At 43.2% G+C, this 19,865-nt stretch overlaps 1 protein-coding gene across 1 annotated transcript in view; it reads left to right on the top strand.

Annotated features, from left to right (window-relative positions):
• DAPK1 (death associated protein kinase 1) overlaps nt 1-19,865 on the top strand; it is a 183,920-nt gene that overhangs the window by 107,932 nt on the left and 56,123 nt on the right. Inside the window, exons 3-6 of the mRNA XM_056122456.1 lie at nt 18,548-18,686; nt 19,031-19,160; nt 19,322-19,370; nt 19,459-19,485. Coding sequence (XP_055978431.1) covers nt 18,548-18,686; nt 19,031-19,160; nt 19,322-19,370; nt 19,459-19,485 — 345 coding nt within the window. The remainder of the gene's footprint in view (nt 1-18,547; nt 18,687-19,030; nt 19,161-19,321; nt 19,371-19,458; nt 19,486-19,865) is intronic.

Below are 19,865 nucleotides of genomic sequence, written 5' to 3'. Positions count from 1 at the left end.
ATGATCCCTTGATTATTAAGAAATGACCATCCCTTTTCTGTAGCCTTTTAAAATTTGAAGTCTGTTTTCTGATATAAGTATGGCCACTACAATCCTTATTGAATTTTCTTTCTTCTTGGGGAGGACAATAACCAGTGGTGTTAGGGGCTTGCTCCTCACTCCTGGGCTCAGGGAACCATTTCAGTGCTAAGGATAGAATCTGGAGCAGCTATCTGCAAGGCAGGGGTCCTCCTTACCCACTATACTCTCTTTCTCCAGCCCTTATGTTTATTTATAAATTAATTTTCAGATGTATGAGTGCAGAATTATTCATAATTTTAATTTTTAAATTTATATACATAAGAAAAGAATTTTTTTAAAAAATAATGTATTTTTATACCATTACTTAGTACTTTGTGAAATTCTGTTTAACTCTCTTCAGCTTTGTGTGGATATCACTACCTCCATGGTTTAAAATTTTTTTTAAAAAGTTTTTTCTAAATATAAGATGTAAAAAGAAGGGAATAATAAATGGTTAAAGTAACAGAATTGAAGATTTTCTATAGAACTGAGCATATGTGGGATATGGGGAAGCTACATGGGACACTGGCGGAGGGGAGTAGGCACTCCTATGAGGGCATGCTGTTGGAATAACACACCCATGATAAGTCTGAGTGATGGTTAAATCTCTGTATCTAAATTAATGTGGTTTAGGGGCTGGAGTGATAGCACAGTGGGTAGGGCGTTTGCCTTGCACGCGGCCAACACAGGTTCGATTCCCAGCATCCCATATGGTCCCCTGAGCACTGCCAGGAGTAATTCCTTAGTGCAGAGCCAGGAGTGTGCACACCCTGTGCATCGCCAGGTATGATGCAAAAAAATAAAAAATAATGTGGTTTAAACAATGTTTTTTACTGTTTTTACAATATTACTCCTAAGTTGGGCAGGAGCGATAGCACAGTGGGTAGGGCATTTGCCTTGCACACAACCAATATGGCCAACCCGACTTGATTCCTCCACCCCTCTCAGAGAGCCCAGCAAGCTACCGAGAGTATCTTGCCCACACGGCAAAGCCTGGCAAGCTACCCGTGACGTATTCAATATGCCAAACACAGTAACAAGTCTCACAATGTTACTGGGCCCACTCAAGCAAATCAATGAACAATGGGAGGATAGTGATAGTGATAGTGAGGTGTTGGGCAGGGATATATGTGACCAAACAACTCTGAAAGGACATAATCATTCAGATGCAGGGTCCTACCTGCTCCAGACACGGAGGTGGGGAGACAGAGCACCACAAGAAATCAGCTGCATGGGGGAAGCCCTGTGACATGGAAGGCCTGTGCTGCGGCATTATCTATGAACCTTTTATCAGGCATTTGTGTTGTGCCCATATTCTGGAAATAGCCTCAGTACTTAGTACTTTAGTACTTCCACTCCCCGCACACATGAAGGTACTGGCAGAGGGACAAAGGCACGTGGGTCCTGGGGCTGAGATCTCCAAGCCTACTCAGATTGGGGCTGAGCATCCTCCACCCAGATCCTCCAAATTCCAGTAGGCGGGGTTCACACCCACCAACTGGCCCCCTGGCGCCGAGTAATCCCATCAACGGCCAAGACTCAGAGACTATAAAACCCAGCTTCCGGAAGCGTGCTGCCGCATTTGCGGCCGTGTGACATCTTATCATCTCATTCCTACTTTGGACAAACTGGCAGGCTACTGAATGTAACCTGCCCGCACGGCAGAGTCTGGCAAACTCCCCGTGGCATACCCAATATGCCAAATACCAGTAACAATGAAGGGTCTCATTGTCCTAACTCTGAAAGAGCCTTGCATATGGCACTTCTTTAAAAAATCTCAGGACTAGGATGAAGGAGACGTTACTGGGGCCTGCTCGAGGCAATCGACGAATAACAGGATGGTTGTGATTGTGATTGTGATTGTGACTTAGTACATAGTGCCTCAGTGAATGTAGGTGAGCATATAGATTTTCTGAGTGAATGTTTTGTCTTTTGATGTCACTCCCAAGACGTGAAGTGATAGAGCCTTATGAAAGTCTTTCCTTATTTTTTAAAACCTGCATCAATACTGTTTTCTATAGTTACTGAAGTATTTGACATTTGCACCAACAGGGAATGAGACTTTATTTTCACATGTCCCCATCAACTCTGGTTCTTTCCACTTCCTTTGATATTTTCCATTCGTATTGCCATTCTTACTATGGATAGTCATAGTTGTTTTGATTCAAACAAAACAACTTATTACCCTGATTATAAGTGATGATGTGTCAGTTCACAAAGTAATGTGCGGGGGTGCATTAAGTGGCCAAGAGTTACCACCATCCTCCCCAGGCCTCCCCAGCAGAGAGACAGAGAGACGGGGAAACACAGCCTGATGGTGAAAATGGCCCATTTAATGCAGAACAGCTAGCATACTTGTAGAACATCTAAGGGGCCTTGAGGTAATAACATAGGTAAGACATCTGGAAATTTACATAGATCATTTACATAGACAAAACATAAGAAATTCTCTTTTGGGAAGATTCACGCAAGGAGACACTCTGTTTCCCAGGGACATCTATATTTCTTTTATCTTTCTCTCTAGTTGTATATGTTATCAATACTTGCAGTTGTTTGGATAAACACTATAAGAGACAAAGATCCCAACACTTAGTTCTCTGGGCTCTGAGAACAAGCAAGGCTTTTACCATAAATCTCAGACTAAGTTTCCTCAGGCCATTCAGCTAGTCCTTCATAACAGCTTGCATCAAGAGCATGCATTTATGCTTTTAGACTGTTCCATTTCAATGCTGGGGTACTTTTGCCATTCGCCTTGGGTCCACCCCAGTTGCATGGTGGGGCCTCCCTTTGGGGGTGTTAGGAACTACGGCAACTGAAGCCTGAGTCAAGTAATTACGACAGATACCCAGGAGTAGATGTTTCAGAGTCGATCAACTCCCAAATATTAGGAGCATAGTATTAACAATCTTTCTGTGTTTAACCAAGAAAATTGCTCTATAATAAAATATAAAAAGGCTATAGGGAAATAGAAAGTGGGTACAAATACACAGCACTTCAAATACGAATCACTACAAAGTCCATAATTACCAGAAAGTCTGACTTAGGAGAAATCAGGACTGAGTTTGAGAACTGAGACAATGAGAGGTAAAACACAAAGGAAAGGTTAAAGATAAACTTTAAAGTAGGCATGCTAGCAAGAGCACAGTAAGCTTCTCTAGGAGGAAGAAAAGGGGAAAATCACTGATGAAGCCTAAAACAATTAGGGTTAATGTCCAACAATGATGAACACATTTTTTTTAATTGAATCACTGTGAGCTACAGTTACAAAACTTTCATGTTTGAGTTTCAATCCTACAATGACTGAACACCCATCCCTCCACCAATGGATGAACACTTTTTCATATGCCTTCTGGTCATCTGGTTTTATTGTTGTTGAGCTCTGTGAGTACTTTGTGTATCTTAGACATGTTATTTATCTGTTGTACTCTGCAAATATTTTTTTCCTACTTAATAGGTCTTTTTCTTTTGTTTGTTTTTAGTGGGGGATGGATTTGGGGACCATACCAGCAGTAATTGGGCTTACTCCTGGCTCAGGGATCATTCCTGGTGGGCTCTGTGGACCACGTAGGATACCAGGGCTAGAACCTGTGTCAGCCGTGTGCAGGGCAAGCACCTTCCCCACTGTACTATCTCTCCAGACCCTAACTACTGCTTTCGTGTTGTCTCATATGTTCTGATAGAATCTTTTTCTTTTTTTTTAAATGTCTTTGTTGGCATAGTAGTTATTTTACAGTATGTTGTCCATTTTCTAGATGTTGGAGCTTGCTTTTCATAATTTATATTTATGCTTTTATGATCTGAAATGTTACTTGATAAAATATCTATTATTTGTGACTTTGTGGGCACTCAACTTGTGTCCTAGTATGTCAGCTATCCTGAAGAATGTTCCATGAATATTAAAGAAGACTGCATATTAAGCTTTTGTGGGGTAAAGACGTATACTGTAGGAACCACTTACTCTAATTCCTCATTTAGTGTTCTTTTTTTCTTGTCACTCTGTTGACAGTGAATCTCACCTCTTTTAGCAGCTGCTTTGTAAATTTTGCTGACCCTTCTTTCAGTGCATATAATTCTGATAAGAGGTTAGTCCTCTTTACCAGGGTGTAATATCATATCTCTTAATATTTTTCAATAGCTTGAATGCTATTTGATTGACACAAATAGGCTGGCATGTTTGCTTATTTGTTGTTTTAAGTTTACTAATAGCCTGTATGATTATTTTTCAACCTTCCATTGAGCTAATGTTTATATTAGTATGTCAGATGTGTCTTTTGCAACAAGCAGAAAGTTAGATTCTGTTTTTTAATCCATCCAGTCACTCTGGGCCTTTAGCTAGGGGAGTTCGATTCATTTACTTTTTTTTTTTTTTTTTTTTTTTTTTGCTTTTTGGGTCACACCTGGCGATGCTCAGGGGTTACTCTTGGCTCAGCCCTCAGGAATTACTCCTGGCAGAGGACCATATGCGAGGCAAAAACCCTTCATTTACATTTAGACAGGGTATTGATGTAAAGAAATTCATCACATTTTCCTATGAGGTTTATGGTGGTTTTTGACATTAACATTTTTTATAGGACTCCATTCAGTATTCCTTGCATCATTTTTTTGGATGCACCAAAAGTGTTTAACTGTTTTTAAAATATGTTTTATCATTCTGAGTGATCTCACTCAAATCTGAGCAATAGCCTTGCGAGAGTGGAGGGTTTTTCATTGCTGACTAGTTTCGTTCAGTACTTTGAATACATTATTTGATTCTCTTCATGCTTGTTGAGTTTTGCATAAGAGATCTTAGTGAATTTTATGTTGTTTCCCTTGTATTTGAGATTTTGCTTCTCCCTGCCTCTGAATTTAGCTGAGATTATAAGGTGATGGGTTTGGTAGGTGAGGCTGAAACTCTGAAGCTGAAGGGAAGGGTCTGGCTGGGACTCTCCTCCTTGGGGTTGAGGAGTTGGCACCCTGCTGAGCTTAGTCACCTCATTAGTGAGACCTTCCAGTCCCAGCCAGGTGTGACTCTGCCACCCTTTGGTGAATTGAAGAAGTCCTGAGAGAAGCTCCTGGAATCCAGTCACAGAAATGAGTTTTGTAAAATGCCTAAGAATTCAGTGGACACTGTCTGCTTGGGGCTAGGACCAGGGCTGTTGGAGGCCCTCGTGCCAGGCAGAAGTGTGCCTGAGTGTCATAGCCAGTGACGGGTAGAATTTGAATTTGGGTTTTCGTACATCCTTTGCCTGTGCTCCATGACTCCTGAGCTATTTCATCTGCCCCTCGTTGGATTTTTTTGGGCATGGGAGCACATCAGATGGTGCTCAGGACTTACTCCTGGTTCTGTGCTCAGGGATCATTCCTGGCAGTACTCAGGGCATCATGTTTGCTGCCAGGGACGAAGCGTGGGTCTGCTCTGTGCAGGACAAGTACTCTACTGCTGTACTGTCTCTCCTGTTCTCTTCATTTCTTATATGTTTTAAATCTTTTAGAAGTGTGCTTACTATACTACATTGTTTACTGCTCTTTTATAATGGATTGTGGATTTCCAGAAGTTATTATAATATCTTGAGCAGAAGGCCCACGAAGGTGGAGAGCAGCAGGGAAGGGGAAAGAGGGGAGCATGGCCGCAACTCCTTGGCGAGGGTGGGAAAGGGGGTGGTGGGGGGCTCCTCGGGCAGGGTCACCATATAGGAGGTGTGCATGCTGGGGGCCCAGCGGCGTGTTCGGCCCCATGCCTAACGCTGGCCAAGGGGGCACGGGAGAGAACCGAGCGGTGCCACAGTCCAGACGCCGATGCCGCTGGGGCTAGCCCAGGAAATGGTTCGAGGCACCAGTGCTAATCACAGAGTCTCCTGCCCCCGCGCCTGGCTGTCCTCACCAGGGCCCCTTGGAGGAGGGCAGATTGAGTTTCCCTCTCCGCCCTGAGCAGAGCCCCGACAGCTGAAGACCTCCGAACCCAGCCAAAGCCGTGCTGAGGTCACTCTCCACACGCTTGGATGAGGAACCAGCAGAGGAATCCAGGTGTGCGGGATCTGGGGCTGAGATCTCCAAGCCTGCTCGGTTCGGGACTGGGCCTCCTCCACCCAGCTCCCCCACCTTCCAGTAGCTAGACAGTTATACCCACCAACTGCTGTGTAGCCCCATCAATGGCCAGGATCCAGAGACTCTAAAACCAAGCTCCCAGAAGCGGAAGCAGAGAATTCTCGCATTCGCTGCCACACGACCTCTTACTCTCTAGTTCTCACTCTCAGAGAACCCGGCAGGCTACTGAGAGTATCATACCCGTGTATATGCCTGACTAGGTACACCTGTAAAGGTGTTAGAGGCTGCCCCAAAAGCCTCCATCCCTCTCAGAGAGCCCAGCAAACTACCGAGAGTATCCCGCCTGCACAGCAGAGCCTGACAAGCTAACCATGGCATACTCGATATGTCAAAAACAGTAACAATTAATGGTCCTCATTTCCCTGATCCTGAAGGAGCCCCCAATATGTCATTGGGCTACACTAGCATGTGACAGGGACGAATGGAGATGTTACTGGGCCCACTCGAGCGAAACGATGAACAATGGGGTGATAGTGACAGTGATTATAATATCCTACATACTCGTCTTTCTATTTTAAGCATCTAGAAGAGGGCATGGATACAAGCTACTCACACGGAAACTAGCTGGAAACTTCTGATAGACGTTTATTAAGGTTTTTCTAGGATTAGGACAGTGGGACTGCACTGGTCTCGTCTGGGAGCTGCATTTTGTAGTCTCTGAGTCTTGGCCGCTGATGGGATTACACAGCGCCAGGGGGCCAGGTGGTGGGTGTGACCCCCGCCTACTGGAATTTGGAGGATCTGGGTGGAGGATGCTCGACTCCAATTCGAGTAGGCTTGGAGATCTCGGCCCCGGAACCCGCGTGGCTTTGTCCCTCTGCCAGTACCTTCATGTGTGCGGAGAGTGGTCTCAGCATGGTGGTGGCTGGTCCTGGAGGTCTACCAGTGCAGTCAGTCTCCTGCCCCTGCGCCTGGCTGTTCCTCGCCGGGGTCCCTTGGAGGGGAGCGGGTTGAGCTTTCCTCCCCACCCCGACCAGGGCTCCGGCAGCCGAAGACCTCCAGGACCAGCCACCACCATGCTGAGACCACTCTCCGCACACATGAAGGTACTGGCAGAGGGACAAAGCCACGCGGGTTCCGGGGCCGAGATCTCCAAGCCTACTCGAATTGGAGTCGAGCATCCTCCACCCAGATCCTCCAAATTCCAGTAGGCGGGGGTCACACCCACCACCTGGCCCCCTGGCGCTGTGTAATCCCATCAGCGGCCAAGACTCAGAGACTACAAAATGCAGCTCCCGGAACCGCGCGGCCGCATTCGCGGCCGCGCGACATCTTATCAGAACATCTTTTTATGATATCTCATTATCTCATTCCTACTCTGGACAAACTTGCAGGCTATCGAATATAGCCTGCCCACAGGGCAGAGTCTGGCAAACTCCCCGTGGCGCACCAAATATGCCAAATACCAGTAACAATGATGGGTCTCATTCTCCTAAAAAGCCTTGAATATAATCTCAGGGCTAGGATGAAAGAGACGTTACTGGGGCCTGCTCGAGGCAATCGACGATTAACAGGATGATGAATGAATGAATGAGGACAGTGGGAAGGAAAAAATGAAACCAGCTTAAGTACTCTGCATCATTTTTGACCCGCTGAAAACTTTCTCTCATAACAAAGCAATTTGTTACCTTAGGCAATGTCTGTCATGGGTCTGAAAGGACTGGGGTATAGGATTATATATTTAAATAGGATTCATGGGATGGGAAAAAAGTAGGATAGTATGATAATAGAATTCCAAGGAACAGGAATTGAGAACCTGTTACATTCCTGCTTCATGATGCTAGATAGAGGACATCAGAAGTGGGTGACTAAAATTAAAACTGCTGATTGTCACTGACACCTAGTGTAAAATGCCCATTACATAGCAGCTATTGGATAAATATTGATACAGAAAGACAAAATAAGAAATAAATATAAGCTCTTCAAATAATAAAAAGTCTCGTTTACTGACGGTAGCATTCGGACCTATAACCGAACTCACATGACCTCAGCTGGGATCTGCTGCTGATAAGAGATCCAGGTCTTCACATCTCTATCTTTTGGAGAGATTTTCAAGTTGAGTGTTTCCCTCTGTGCTCAGCCTTTTTCCCGATAGCTTCATGCCTCCCCATTCTTTTCCCTTTACCTGATTTTACCTGATGAAGCCCATCACCTTGCTTTACTTTACCCCTAACTCTCTGTCTTCTGTCAGTGATTAATTTCTTTTGACCTCAAAGTCATAGGTAGGACAATCTTTTTCAACTGCTGATTGTTTTATTTTTTTCATCTCTCTTCCTCTCTCTCTGTTCAAGGGAGCACAACTCAGCTATAATGTACTTTTCGTTATTTTAGTAAATTATTAAGATACTGTGGTTTACAGTGCTACTAATAATGGTTTCTCATGCTGTCAAGTACTTTTTAAAGTAGCTGTCTGCTATTGAGAAGAGTTACGAAGGAATGGGCAAATGTGATGGGCTAGTGTTCTTCCATCCAGGAATTCCCAGGTCACTATCAAAAATCTACAGCTTTCATCTGAGCTCTTTTAGCTGGGTTGTCAGAGAGAACCTGCCAAGAAAATGGGGGCAGGTGGTTCCTTAATGATATGCTTTCCTTGATTTTCAGCTAAATTAGCCATTGATTTTGGCATTGATCTTTATTGTTTACTGGTTCTTCTTTATTCCCACTGGTCTTTTGTTCTGGTATCAGTTATATTGATCTATTCCAAGATGTCTGATTTGCTCAGATTTTCCATTTGTACTGCTTTTGATTGGCCCAATTATTTCTGTGGGTCTCCAAATCTAGACTGATACCATTAAAATGAAAAAAAAAATGACTGGACATTTGCTGTGATCAGTATTGTTGTTGAGTCTTTTATCTGTGGGTGTGTGAGAGTGCGTGTGTATGTGTGTGTGTGTGTGTTTTTTAGTTCAAGAAATCTGCATGGGTGAAATGAGAGGTCAGGTTAGCTTGTCTCTCCAGGCTTCCCTCCCCACATGTTGCCGAGAGCAGTGCTTCTCAGCTTGCTTGTGACTCCTTTCCAGTGCACAACACATATGGCCATTTGTTTGGAGTACTGTAGTAAATGGAAATAGCCATGCTCATGGCCCTGACAGGTACTCCTTACCCCACCCAGACCCTGAAACTGGGCGAGCATTCCTTATGCACACCTACACTATATTTATGGTAACCAAGTTGGTAGATCTGACCACTGACTTGCAGGATGCAATCCCCAGGAGGACACATATGGCCATTCTAGTGTCCTTGCCTTCAGCCCAGATAAGGATTTCTAAATCCAACTGTTCCCAGAATTCCTTATTCTTTTAGTTTCTCAAAGCTTACCAGGTAGGGGCCAGTGATTCTGAATAGTCTCATGTTTATCATCCCACTGTTGTCTGATGTTTCCTGAGTGTACTCCTGATTACGCACGTTAAATCCATCTCGGTCCCCCAGCACAGGCAGCTAAGAACCTGCTCTGACCTGGGTTCTCTTTCTGGGATGTTAGCATCTGGTTTTACACACCTGAATTTGCTTATCCACCTCCTGAAGTGGATACTTTTTTTACCCTCTTTCACCCTTTAGCGGGTAGGGCGTTCGCCTTACAAGCGGCCAACATGGCTGACCCGAGTTCGATCCCTCTGCCCCTCTCGGAGAGCCCGGCAAGCTACCGAGAGTATTCGATATGCCAGACACAGTAACAACAAAGTCTCCAATGGAGACGTTACTGGGCCCGCTCGAGCAAATCGACGATCAACGGGAGGGCCTTTACCTTTACCTTTACCTCACCCTTTCTTACTCCTTCCTCAACCAGAGACTGGTTGAATCTAAGTCACTCTAATTCGGGTACTCAAAATTCTCCAAATAGAAGTGCTGGGCTGCCTACCAGGCTCGTTCTCACACATCAGTTCCTCTCCCCAAGAGTATCTTACTTCTTGTGGAATTATTTGTGAGCACAGAGCACTTGTTCTACAAAGGTTTACACATACAATTCGACTCTTCTTACATACTATTTCTCCAAGGAGTTCCTTTGTTTCTACTGGGTTTTTGTTTCTACTGGGAGTTTTAAGTTTATTTTATTAGCTTGTAGTATTTTTATGTTTGATCCACAATCCCTACCTCTTTTCCATATTTTCTCTCCATCCAGTGTTGAAGCAAAAACGCAAATAGAAAATAGAAAATGACTAAGTGCTCCTGTGGGGGTGGGATGACGGTGATTTATGTTAATCTTCTGTAGGCTGATGGCCACCTACAGAAGACATCCTGTAGGTGTGATGTGTCACCCCAACCAGAGCAGCAGGCCTTGTTCACCCCCATAAAACAACCATCCAACATTATTTTTTCCATAGAGCTAACTCTAACAAATCGCAAATGTAAGATAATAGCATAGTTAAAGTTGCAGTCATTTTTATCTGTTATATAATGGACAGGGGGGCAGGTAGATTCTTATCTCTGAAAGTGAAAAATCAAAGCTGGTTTTGGTTCATTGCCTTATTTTATAATACCTTGTTATTTTACAAATAAAGCTTCTTCAACTAAAACAATAAGGTTTTGTTTTTTTAGCATCATGTCTAGCTGAGAACTTCAGTCTCTTGTTTGAAAATCTACTTCAGCAAACTATAATGCCATCATTTGGTCATTTAACTGAGGCTATGGAACAGTAATGGTAGTCCCCACAAATTACTGTTTCGTGCATTGCCCTAGGCCATAGCCTCCTTTTTAATAGCTGAATATGTGATTTCATCCTATTGCAACATGCCTGCTGGTATAAAATCTTATGTCTTTTTCTCTTTACCATTTCAACATTCTATTTCCAAATCTAGGATACTGAAAGTCATGATGAATGAAAAGTGTTTGATTGAAAACAGGGGTTCCCAGAATTGAGAACCCAGAGACAAACCCTCAGATTTATGGGAAAGTTAGTCTGACAAAGAAGCAAAGAAAGTGTCCTCAATAAATGGTGCTGGAAAAACTGGATAGCTGCTTGGAAGGAAAATGAAACTGTACTTATTAAACTTTCTATGTCAGTTACAGATTTCGAGATCAGATCAGAATCCTGGGGCTAGAAGGTTAGCACAGCGAGTAGGGTGCTGATCATCATGTGGCTGATCAAGTTTGATTCCCAGCACTCCATATCATGCCATATGGTCCCCCAAGCCCACCAGGGTTATCCCTGGCTGCAGAGCCTGAAATGTCAGGTGGTGTCAGGTGCACCATCCACGGCGGGGCGGGGGGGGGGGGGATACCATAAAAAACATTGAGGAAAAATAGGCAGAACTCTTGAGTATGTGAATCTCAGAGAAAACTTTAATGATTTATTTGATTGGCAAAGATAACAAAAAAGAAAAATAAGCATATGAGACTATATCATATTAAATGATTTTTATTTAGAAAAAGAAACTAGCAAAAATTAAAGATACTTAACTGAATTGGAGAAACTATTTATACACAATACATAAGAAAAGAACTAATATCCAATATATATGATGTATTTATAAAGCTCAACAACAAAAGCCACCAAAAAATGGGGACAGATGGGGCGTCCCAGAAGGGAGCGGGTGAGACCCCTCCCCGCCCCAAGAGACCCAGTCCTGGAAGTCAAAAACCTCCAGAACTCAACTGCCGCCATGCCCATGGCCACTCTCCACACACTGAGGCTGAGCATCACCCATGAGTTAACCCAAAAGAAACCAGGTATGTGGGACTTTATTACTGAGAACTCTGGGTTCAACAGGACTGGGAACGGAGACCCTCTGCCTGTTTGACCCTGTCTTCAGCAACTCAGCAGTCATGCCCATAAGCCACCCCTGGCTTGTACCAGATAATCACATCATTGGCCACCATCCATATAGCATATCCTTCTCTCCCAGAAGGAAACATAACAGGACACTTGGCCCCAGACCCCGTGGCAGCCTGTTTCACTCAGGGCACCTCAGAGGGAGAACGGGTAAGACTCCTTCCCACCCCAAGGGACTCAGCCCCAGCAGCCAAAAACCTCCAGAACTTAACCACTGCTATGCTCACTGCTCTCCACATCCTCGACCAAACCTCACCCATGAGTGAACCTTTTCATGGACCACACGGCCGCATTCATATGGCAGCCATGCGACAGTTCAGAGGACACACCCTATCCATACTCCAAGAGTACCACATCACATTTTATGGGATTCAAAGCAGAAGGCAACCAACCTTAGAAGAAAATATTATATTATTTTAGTTCTGCTTTAGGGCAGGGATTGAGATTCAGGATGGAAACACCTGAAATATAGTGCTGGGAAGATGTAATGGTGGTGGGATTGGTGTTTGAATATTAAATTTAATAAAATATTGTGAACTACTTTATAAAATAAAAAAGTTAAAAAATATGTAGAAATGTTAATAAACTGAATTTAGAATTTTTAAAAAATGGGGAGAGAAGAGCTGGCGAGGTAGTACATGTATAGAGCTCTTGTCTTATATGTGGCTGACCCAAGTTCAATTCCTGACATCCCATATGGTCCCCCAAGCACCACCAGGAGTAATTCCTTGGTGCATAACCAGGAATAATCCCTGCACACCACCAGATATTGCCCCAAGTCAAAAACCAGCAATAAACAAAAAGAGTAGCAGAGTCTAAAGGCTGCCTTCGAGACACTATGGCCCATAAACTCACTCATAGAAAATAGTATTGACCTTTATTCTAAAAGGCAGAATCAAACCTGTGTTACCTGAATTAAAATTCAGATCTGTATAGGAAGAAATTTTTTTGATGGGAAGGAATTTCCATGTCTAAGAGCAGCTTCTCTCAACTGAAGGTTCTGCAGGGAGGTCCCTGTGCTGGAACGATATCAGATGTATGATCAAAGAAGAAAATCAGTTTTTTTCTGATCATCTTTCTTCTAAAGAAGAAAGATGTGTTGTAGGATAACATTGGCTTGTCCTATCTACCTTGCCACAGGGAGCTTAGGTTTGTCAGGTTACTCTTATTACAATGCTCCTATTCCTCTGTGTTTATATGTAACCTCTTTAACCTCTTTCTTCTGCTCTGCTTCCCCAACTGGTCAATCACCTTTATCTCCTCGCCAGACTCTGTTAACTTGTAAATATTGTTTTACTCTTCTCCTTAGTCCTCCCGTTGATCGTCGATTTGCTCGAGCGGGCCCAGTAACGTCTCCATTGGAGATTTTGTTGTCACTGTGTCTGGCATATCGAACAGCAGGTAGGGCGTTCGCCTTACAAGCAGCCAACATGGCCAACCCAAGTTCGATTCCTCCGCCCCTCTCGGAGAGCCCGGCAAGCTACCGAGAGTATTCGATATGCCAGACACAGTAACAACAAAGTCTCCAATGGAGACGTTACTGGGCCCGCTCGAGCAAATCGATGATCAACGGGAGGGCCTTTACCTTCTCCTTAAACCCTTTGCATATTTAATCATAGTAATGTCCTTTTTATGTCCTACAGGAAGACAGTTAATGCTATGCTTTTGTAACTTGGGAGTTAATTCACTCTGAGCGATAGCACAGTGGTAGGACATTTGCCTGGCACGCAGCCAACATGGCCGACCCGAGTTCGATTCCTCCACTCCTCTCGGAGAACCCAGCAAGCTACCGAGAGTATCTCCCCCGCACGGCAGAGCCTGGCAAGCTACCCATGACGCATTCGATATGCCAAACACAGTAACAAAGTCTCCAATGGAGACGTTACTGGGCCCGCTCGAGCAAATCGATGAACAACGGGAGGACAGTGACAGGATTCACCCCTTGACATCTGTTCTCTCAATTTAAGCCTCAGTTGCCCTTCTAACACCCCCCAAATAGTATCCTGATGAGGAACTGAATGGACCCAGGGAAAGCTGTGAGCTACCCTGGCATCAAAATGGGCCAGGTCAAAGCACCATAATATCTAACTATAAGTTAAGAGCATGGTCCTGGATAAATTCTGTCATGATCCAAAATGTAATAACTAGATTAGGACCCTGCTAGGGTTAGGAAAGATTAATCTGGCCTGAGAACTGTAGTCTGGGATTTATAGTGAGATGTCCCCAGGAAAGCTACCCTGTAAGCTTAATGTATCTCTTACTGTGTCCATACAAAATACCTAATATTAAGAAGCAGACTTAAGATGTTAATTAAGTTATTGGACTAAGGAAAGGAGAAAAACCCCTAGGTGGTATTTTGCCCTTGAGCCTGATCTGCTATCAGGAAGAGCTCTGATATGTTGGTTGTGCTACCAGACCTAGGTGTGTGACCTTGCTACTCCTAGACCTTGCTACTTCCAAGGCTGGGAGGTTGGAAGAGAGGAGTTGGGAAGAGACTAGGGAGAGACCAGGGCAGCAAGTTGGAGCATGGAGAGACTAGCAAGGGGACAGGAGGAGACTGGATTGGGGAGCTTAGTGAGACTGGAACAGGCACATGGGGAGAATGGAATAAATGGTAACTGATCACCAACCAACCTGGCCCTCGTTTCCTGCTTTGTCCCTTCTTGACATCGGCCTTCCCTGGGTGGGGAAGCGGTGCGAGATCACTGAACGCAGGCAGCGAGAGAGAACTGTGGGCTTCCCAGTCCTCTCGTATTTACACAGTGTGCAATGTTTGTTCCTATGGTATAAATCTTACACTGGCCCATTTCCAGTTTTAGCATGGTGCCACTGAAGGTAGGCTAGAGAACATTATTGCTCATAGAACTCCAACTGACCATTGTGAAAGGTGTTGGAAGCAAGATTCTGCTATGCTTTTCTGGTAATTTGCATACTACAGATACATAGGATGTGGATAAAAAAATTTCTGGGCAGCATTGCTGTATCTCTAGAAAGATCACCTCATTTTGAATCACACAGGTGGTAAATTCCACCAACTGTTTTGTTGTCTCTACAATTGTTATAAAAAAAACCTTGGTTTCTACCAAGTTGACTTCATCCAGATTTAGAATTTTGGAGAGCCCGGCAAGCTACCGAGAGTATTCGATATGCCAGACACAGTAACAACAAAGTCTCCAATGGAGACGTTACTGGGCCCGCTCGAGCAAATCGACGATCAACGGGAGGGCCTTTACCTTTACCTTTTAAGAAAACATTCCATGATCAATAGACATATGGAAAAAAATGCACTTAAGCACTTACCATCACGGAAATGCAGATCAACACAGCAATGCAATATCACATCATATCTGTGAGGTGCACACCAGAAAGAATAGAAACAGGGGCTAGAGTGACAGCACAGTGGGGAGGGTGCCTTGCACATGGCTAACCCAGGTTTGATCCCCAGCATCCCATATGGTACCCCGAGCACCATTACTCAAGAATTGATTGCGAAGTCAGGAGTAATCCCTGAGGATCACCAGGTCTGACCAAAACATAAAAAAGACAGGAAGGAAAGGAAGGAAGAGAAGGAAGGAGGGAGGGAGGGGGGGAGAGGGGGAGAGAGAGAGAGAGAGAGAGAGAGAGAGAGAGAGAGAGAGAGAGAGAAGAAGAAGGAAGGAAGGGAGGGAGGGAGGAAGGGAGGGAGGGTGGGTGGGGGATGGCACGGATACGATGAATCAGTGATGGCACGGATATGTGGAAAAGGGAATTCTCCAGAGTTGCTGGAATACCTACTGGCACAAGCTCCTTGGAAAATAGAATAGAGACTTCTCAAAAATTAAGAACTGAACTTTAATACTGACCCAGAAATTCTACTTCTATGCATCTGCCAAAAAACCACAAGAACATTTGGTGACATTTGTGCTCCTATATTCGTTGCAGCACTGTTTATAATAGCTAAGACCTGAAAACAATACAAGTGATGTGTGGATAAAGAAATTCTTACATATACACATAATGGATTTCTATTGGGAGATAAGATAAGATGAAAGATGAAATCATGTGATTTTCTTCTATATGGATTGAACTAGAAGTATTGAATAAGATCAGTCAGAAGTAGAAGGAAAAAATACAGAATGATCTCTCATATATGGAAACATAGTAAGGGAATAACAACTCGCTAAGGGCAACAGAACCTGAGTGTTAGTATATGGAACTGAATTTACCATTGGAGTGGGGTTGGGGTGAATGGGAAAGATCTTGGGACATTGGTGGAGGGAAACTGACACTGGTGTTGTGTGTGATATTAGAAAATTGTATGCGTGAAGCTATCATTAATGATATTATAAATTATGGTGCCACCATGAAAGTTGGAGGATAAAGTATCTGTGATTGTACATTAGTACAAATGAGCAAAAACAAAAATTATTTAAGCCAAATTAAAAGGCAGGTGACAGATTGGGAGAAAACATGTGGGATATATGAAAGAGCAAAATAGCATCAATCATACATAAGGAGTGCTTGTCAACCAAATAAAAGTGAAAACAGTGAAATCTGGGCAGCAGTATGGGACACAGTAGACACCAACACAAATACAAAGACGCAAAAATATGTCATCATCCCTGAAGTATGGCCACATTCTTTTGAGTTGCAAATACCTGAAATCTTTAGATATTGTGAAAATGAGGCACTACCCAGATGCAGAAAGTGAGGCATCACCCTAAGAAAAGTGGATTTTCTGACTAGAAAAGTGCTTCCTCTGACTACAGCTAGAGGAACACAAATTGATATTGCAATAAACAGAGCCCATGACCCAGAAATTCCAAGTCTAGATATGCTTACATCTTCACTGGAGGCAGGTCAGTAGAGAAGCTGCTGCCTCTCATTTGTGATCAGTAAAGGAATGGCTCAGTACACTGTTACTTAGACATGTCCGTGTACCAGGCAGCAGTGATCAGTGAAGGGAATGGCTAGGGATGCTGTGAATTAGGTCTATCAATGAACTCAGGTGGCAGTGAATAGAAGATTCAAGCTCTAAGCCAGTGTGAAAAGATTTAACATTGTAGGATGGTACATAATAATCTAAATTACCTAATATATATATATATATATAAAATATTATATGTCACAGCGGGTAGGGCGTCTGCCTTGCACGCAGCCAACATGGCTGACCCGAGTTCGATTCCTCTGCCCCTCTCGGAGAGCCCGGCAAGCTACCGAGAGTATTCGATATGCCAGACACAGTAACAACAAAGTCTCCAATGGAGACGTTACTGGGCCCGCTCGAGCAAATCGATGATCAACGGGAGGGCCTTTACCTTTTACTTTACTATGTCATTCAGAGACCATCTTTATATAAAATGTTCTCAGAGGGTATCCACAATATTTATAAGATTTTTGGGGGGGAACTAGCTGAAAAGATTCAGGCCTTCTATTTTTTTGGGAGGGAAGACTTGACTATTACATATGTTTGTTTTATTTTTTTGTAATATATATATACATTTCTTGTATAATAGTCTTAGAAGACCAGATTAAAGTTCAAACTGCCCAAACGCAGTAGTTACAGGTGAAAATGTCACATCTCCCTAGGTAAACTCAAATCTACTAGGTTGACTATGCTGAGGCCACTTGGGGTAGGATATTTGGGTACAGCAGTTACTTAGGCCCACAAAATTGAACTGCCTTTGAGGAATCTTCTTAAACACCTCTACCATCTCCAGAGACTGAACCCAATGCCCCTGAACACTTTTACCTAAGCAAGAAAGGACTTGTTTCTGAGTATAATTGAGACTAGCTAAAACTTTTAAAAGTTACCCAATAAATTTATTTATTTATTTATTTTGCTTTTTGGGTCACACCCGGCAATGCACAGGGGTTACTCCTGGTTCTGCGCTCAGGAATTACCCCTGGCGGTGCTCAAGGGGCCATATGGGATGCTGGGAATCGAACCTGGGTCGACTGCGTGCAAGGCAAACGCCCTACCCGCTGTGCTATTGCTCCAGCCCCAAAAGTTACCCTATAAATTTAAACGAGAATATTGGAGACAAAGATTGTGAAAATCCTCCAGGATTTGCCCTGGATTAACATGAAAGAGCATTTAGCAAATACTGAGAATCATAGAACACTGAATTGTAATTTTGGTGTATTTAGTAGCAAAGTTACTGAGTTAAGACTTCCTCACTAAATACACTTCATTAAAATATTTAAAGGACACTTCAAATTCTATTTCTTTTCCTTATCCTTAGTTATAAAGCCAGAATATTAGAAAAATACTATCCAGTTAAAACACAAACATGCTCCTGCAGAATTTTCAGCCAGTTTTGAGGACAGAGAATTCTGATGAGCACTTTTAGAATATCTTTGTGCTGTTGTCACATTGGTGTGTGTGTGTGTGTGTGTGTGTGTGTGAAGCACATGTGGAGTTGCTCGGGGGCCACTCCTGGCTCTGTGCTCAGAGGCTACCCCTTTTCAGTACTTGGGTACTGAGTGGTGCTAAGATTCAAACCATTTTCACAGCTCCAGCTGCATGCAAGGCAAGCGCCTTCACCTCTGCCCCACCTCCTTGGCCCCTTCGTGCTGTCTGTAGTTTGATTGTGCCTGCAAGAAAATAATCTGAAGCATCTTCCTCAGTAACCTCTGATTCCTCATTCTCAGTGTTGCAGGTGGAGAGCTATTTGACTTCTTAGCTGAAAAAGAATCTCTGACTGAAGAGGAAGCAACTGAATTTCTCAAACAAATTCTTAATGGTGTTTACTACTTGCACTCCCTTCAGATAGCCCACTTTGATCTGAAGGTATGTTGCTGAGTATAATTAAATTAAAGTTTAGAGATCCAAGTATTCAAAATTTGTAACTCTAGATAACAGACTTATTAGTTTGAAGCATTAGTACTTTATTTCATTGGGATCATATGATCTTACCTTTACATGTCTGGTTTATTTCACCTAGCATCGTGTTTTCAGTTTCATCATTGTTGTAGCATTTGCCAGAACTTCTGCATTGCTTTATTTAAACTAAATAATACGCCATATATTATGTATTTCACATTGTTTTCTCATTCTCTTGTTGATAGATGGTGGATTATTGCTAATTTTTGCTTGTTTTTGGATAACATTTTTTGAATATTTATTTTTTTAAGCCTGAAAACATAATGCTTTTGGATAGAAATGCCCCCAAACCTCGGATCAAGATCATTGACTTTGGGTTGGCTCATAAAATAGATTTTGGCAATGAATTCAAAAATATATTTGGGACACCGGAATTTGTTGGTAAGTTTCTTTGCTTCAGGATAATTTCTTTCTTTTAAGTATCACAACAATTTTCCCTACTTTTAATATTTTCCCTAGGACATGTTTTTGGTTTATTCTTGAAGCTGGAGTCTGTTGGTTCACTTCTTTCTGAAACTAAATACGTGATTTGTTTCTCTCAGCTCCTGAGATAGTCAACTATGAACCTCTTGGCCTGGCGGCAGACATGTGGTAAGGAGTATGCCCACCCCCTTGATGCTGTTATCTTCTGAGTTTGCTGCTTTCTCACATTTCTTTCCATCTTTATTTTTGTGTCTAGGAGTATCGGGGTAATAACCTACATTCTGTGAGTACTCCAATTCTCGGCTTGTATTATTTGTCTCTTTCTTTGACACCAGTTAATTTATATTTATTTATTTTGGTTTTGGGGACACACTGGCAGTGTTTGGGGTTTACTCCTGGTTCTATACTCAGGGATCACCTCAGTGGTGCTCAGGGGCCCATATGGTATGCCAGGGTTCGAACCCAAGTTGGCCACTTACAAGGCAAATGCCTTAGCTGTTGTACTATCACTCTGGCCCTTAAATGAGATGATTTAATTTAATCAGTGTGGCACATTCATCTCTTCACAAACTATGTTTTTTTTTTTTTGGAGGGGGAAGGTAGTATTTTGTGTCACACCTGACAGTGATCAGGTGCTCGGGGTTTATTCCTGTGTCTGTGCTC

Source organism: Sorex fumeus, unplaced genomic scaffold (assembly GCF_029834395.1).
Source record: "Sorex fumeus unplaced genomic scaffold, SorFum_2.1 ptg000046l, whole genome shotgun sequence".
In the NCBI taxonomy this organism is placed as follows: domain Eukaryota; kingdom Metazoa; phylum Chordata; class Mammalia; order Eulipotyphla; family Soricidae; genus Sorex; species Sorex fumeus.
This window is presented reverse-complemented; position numbering and strand designations above follow the sequence as displayed.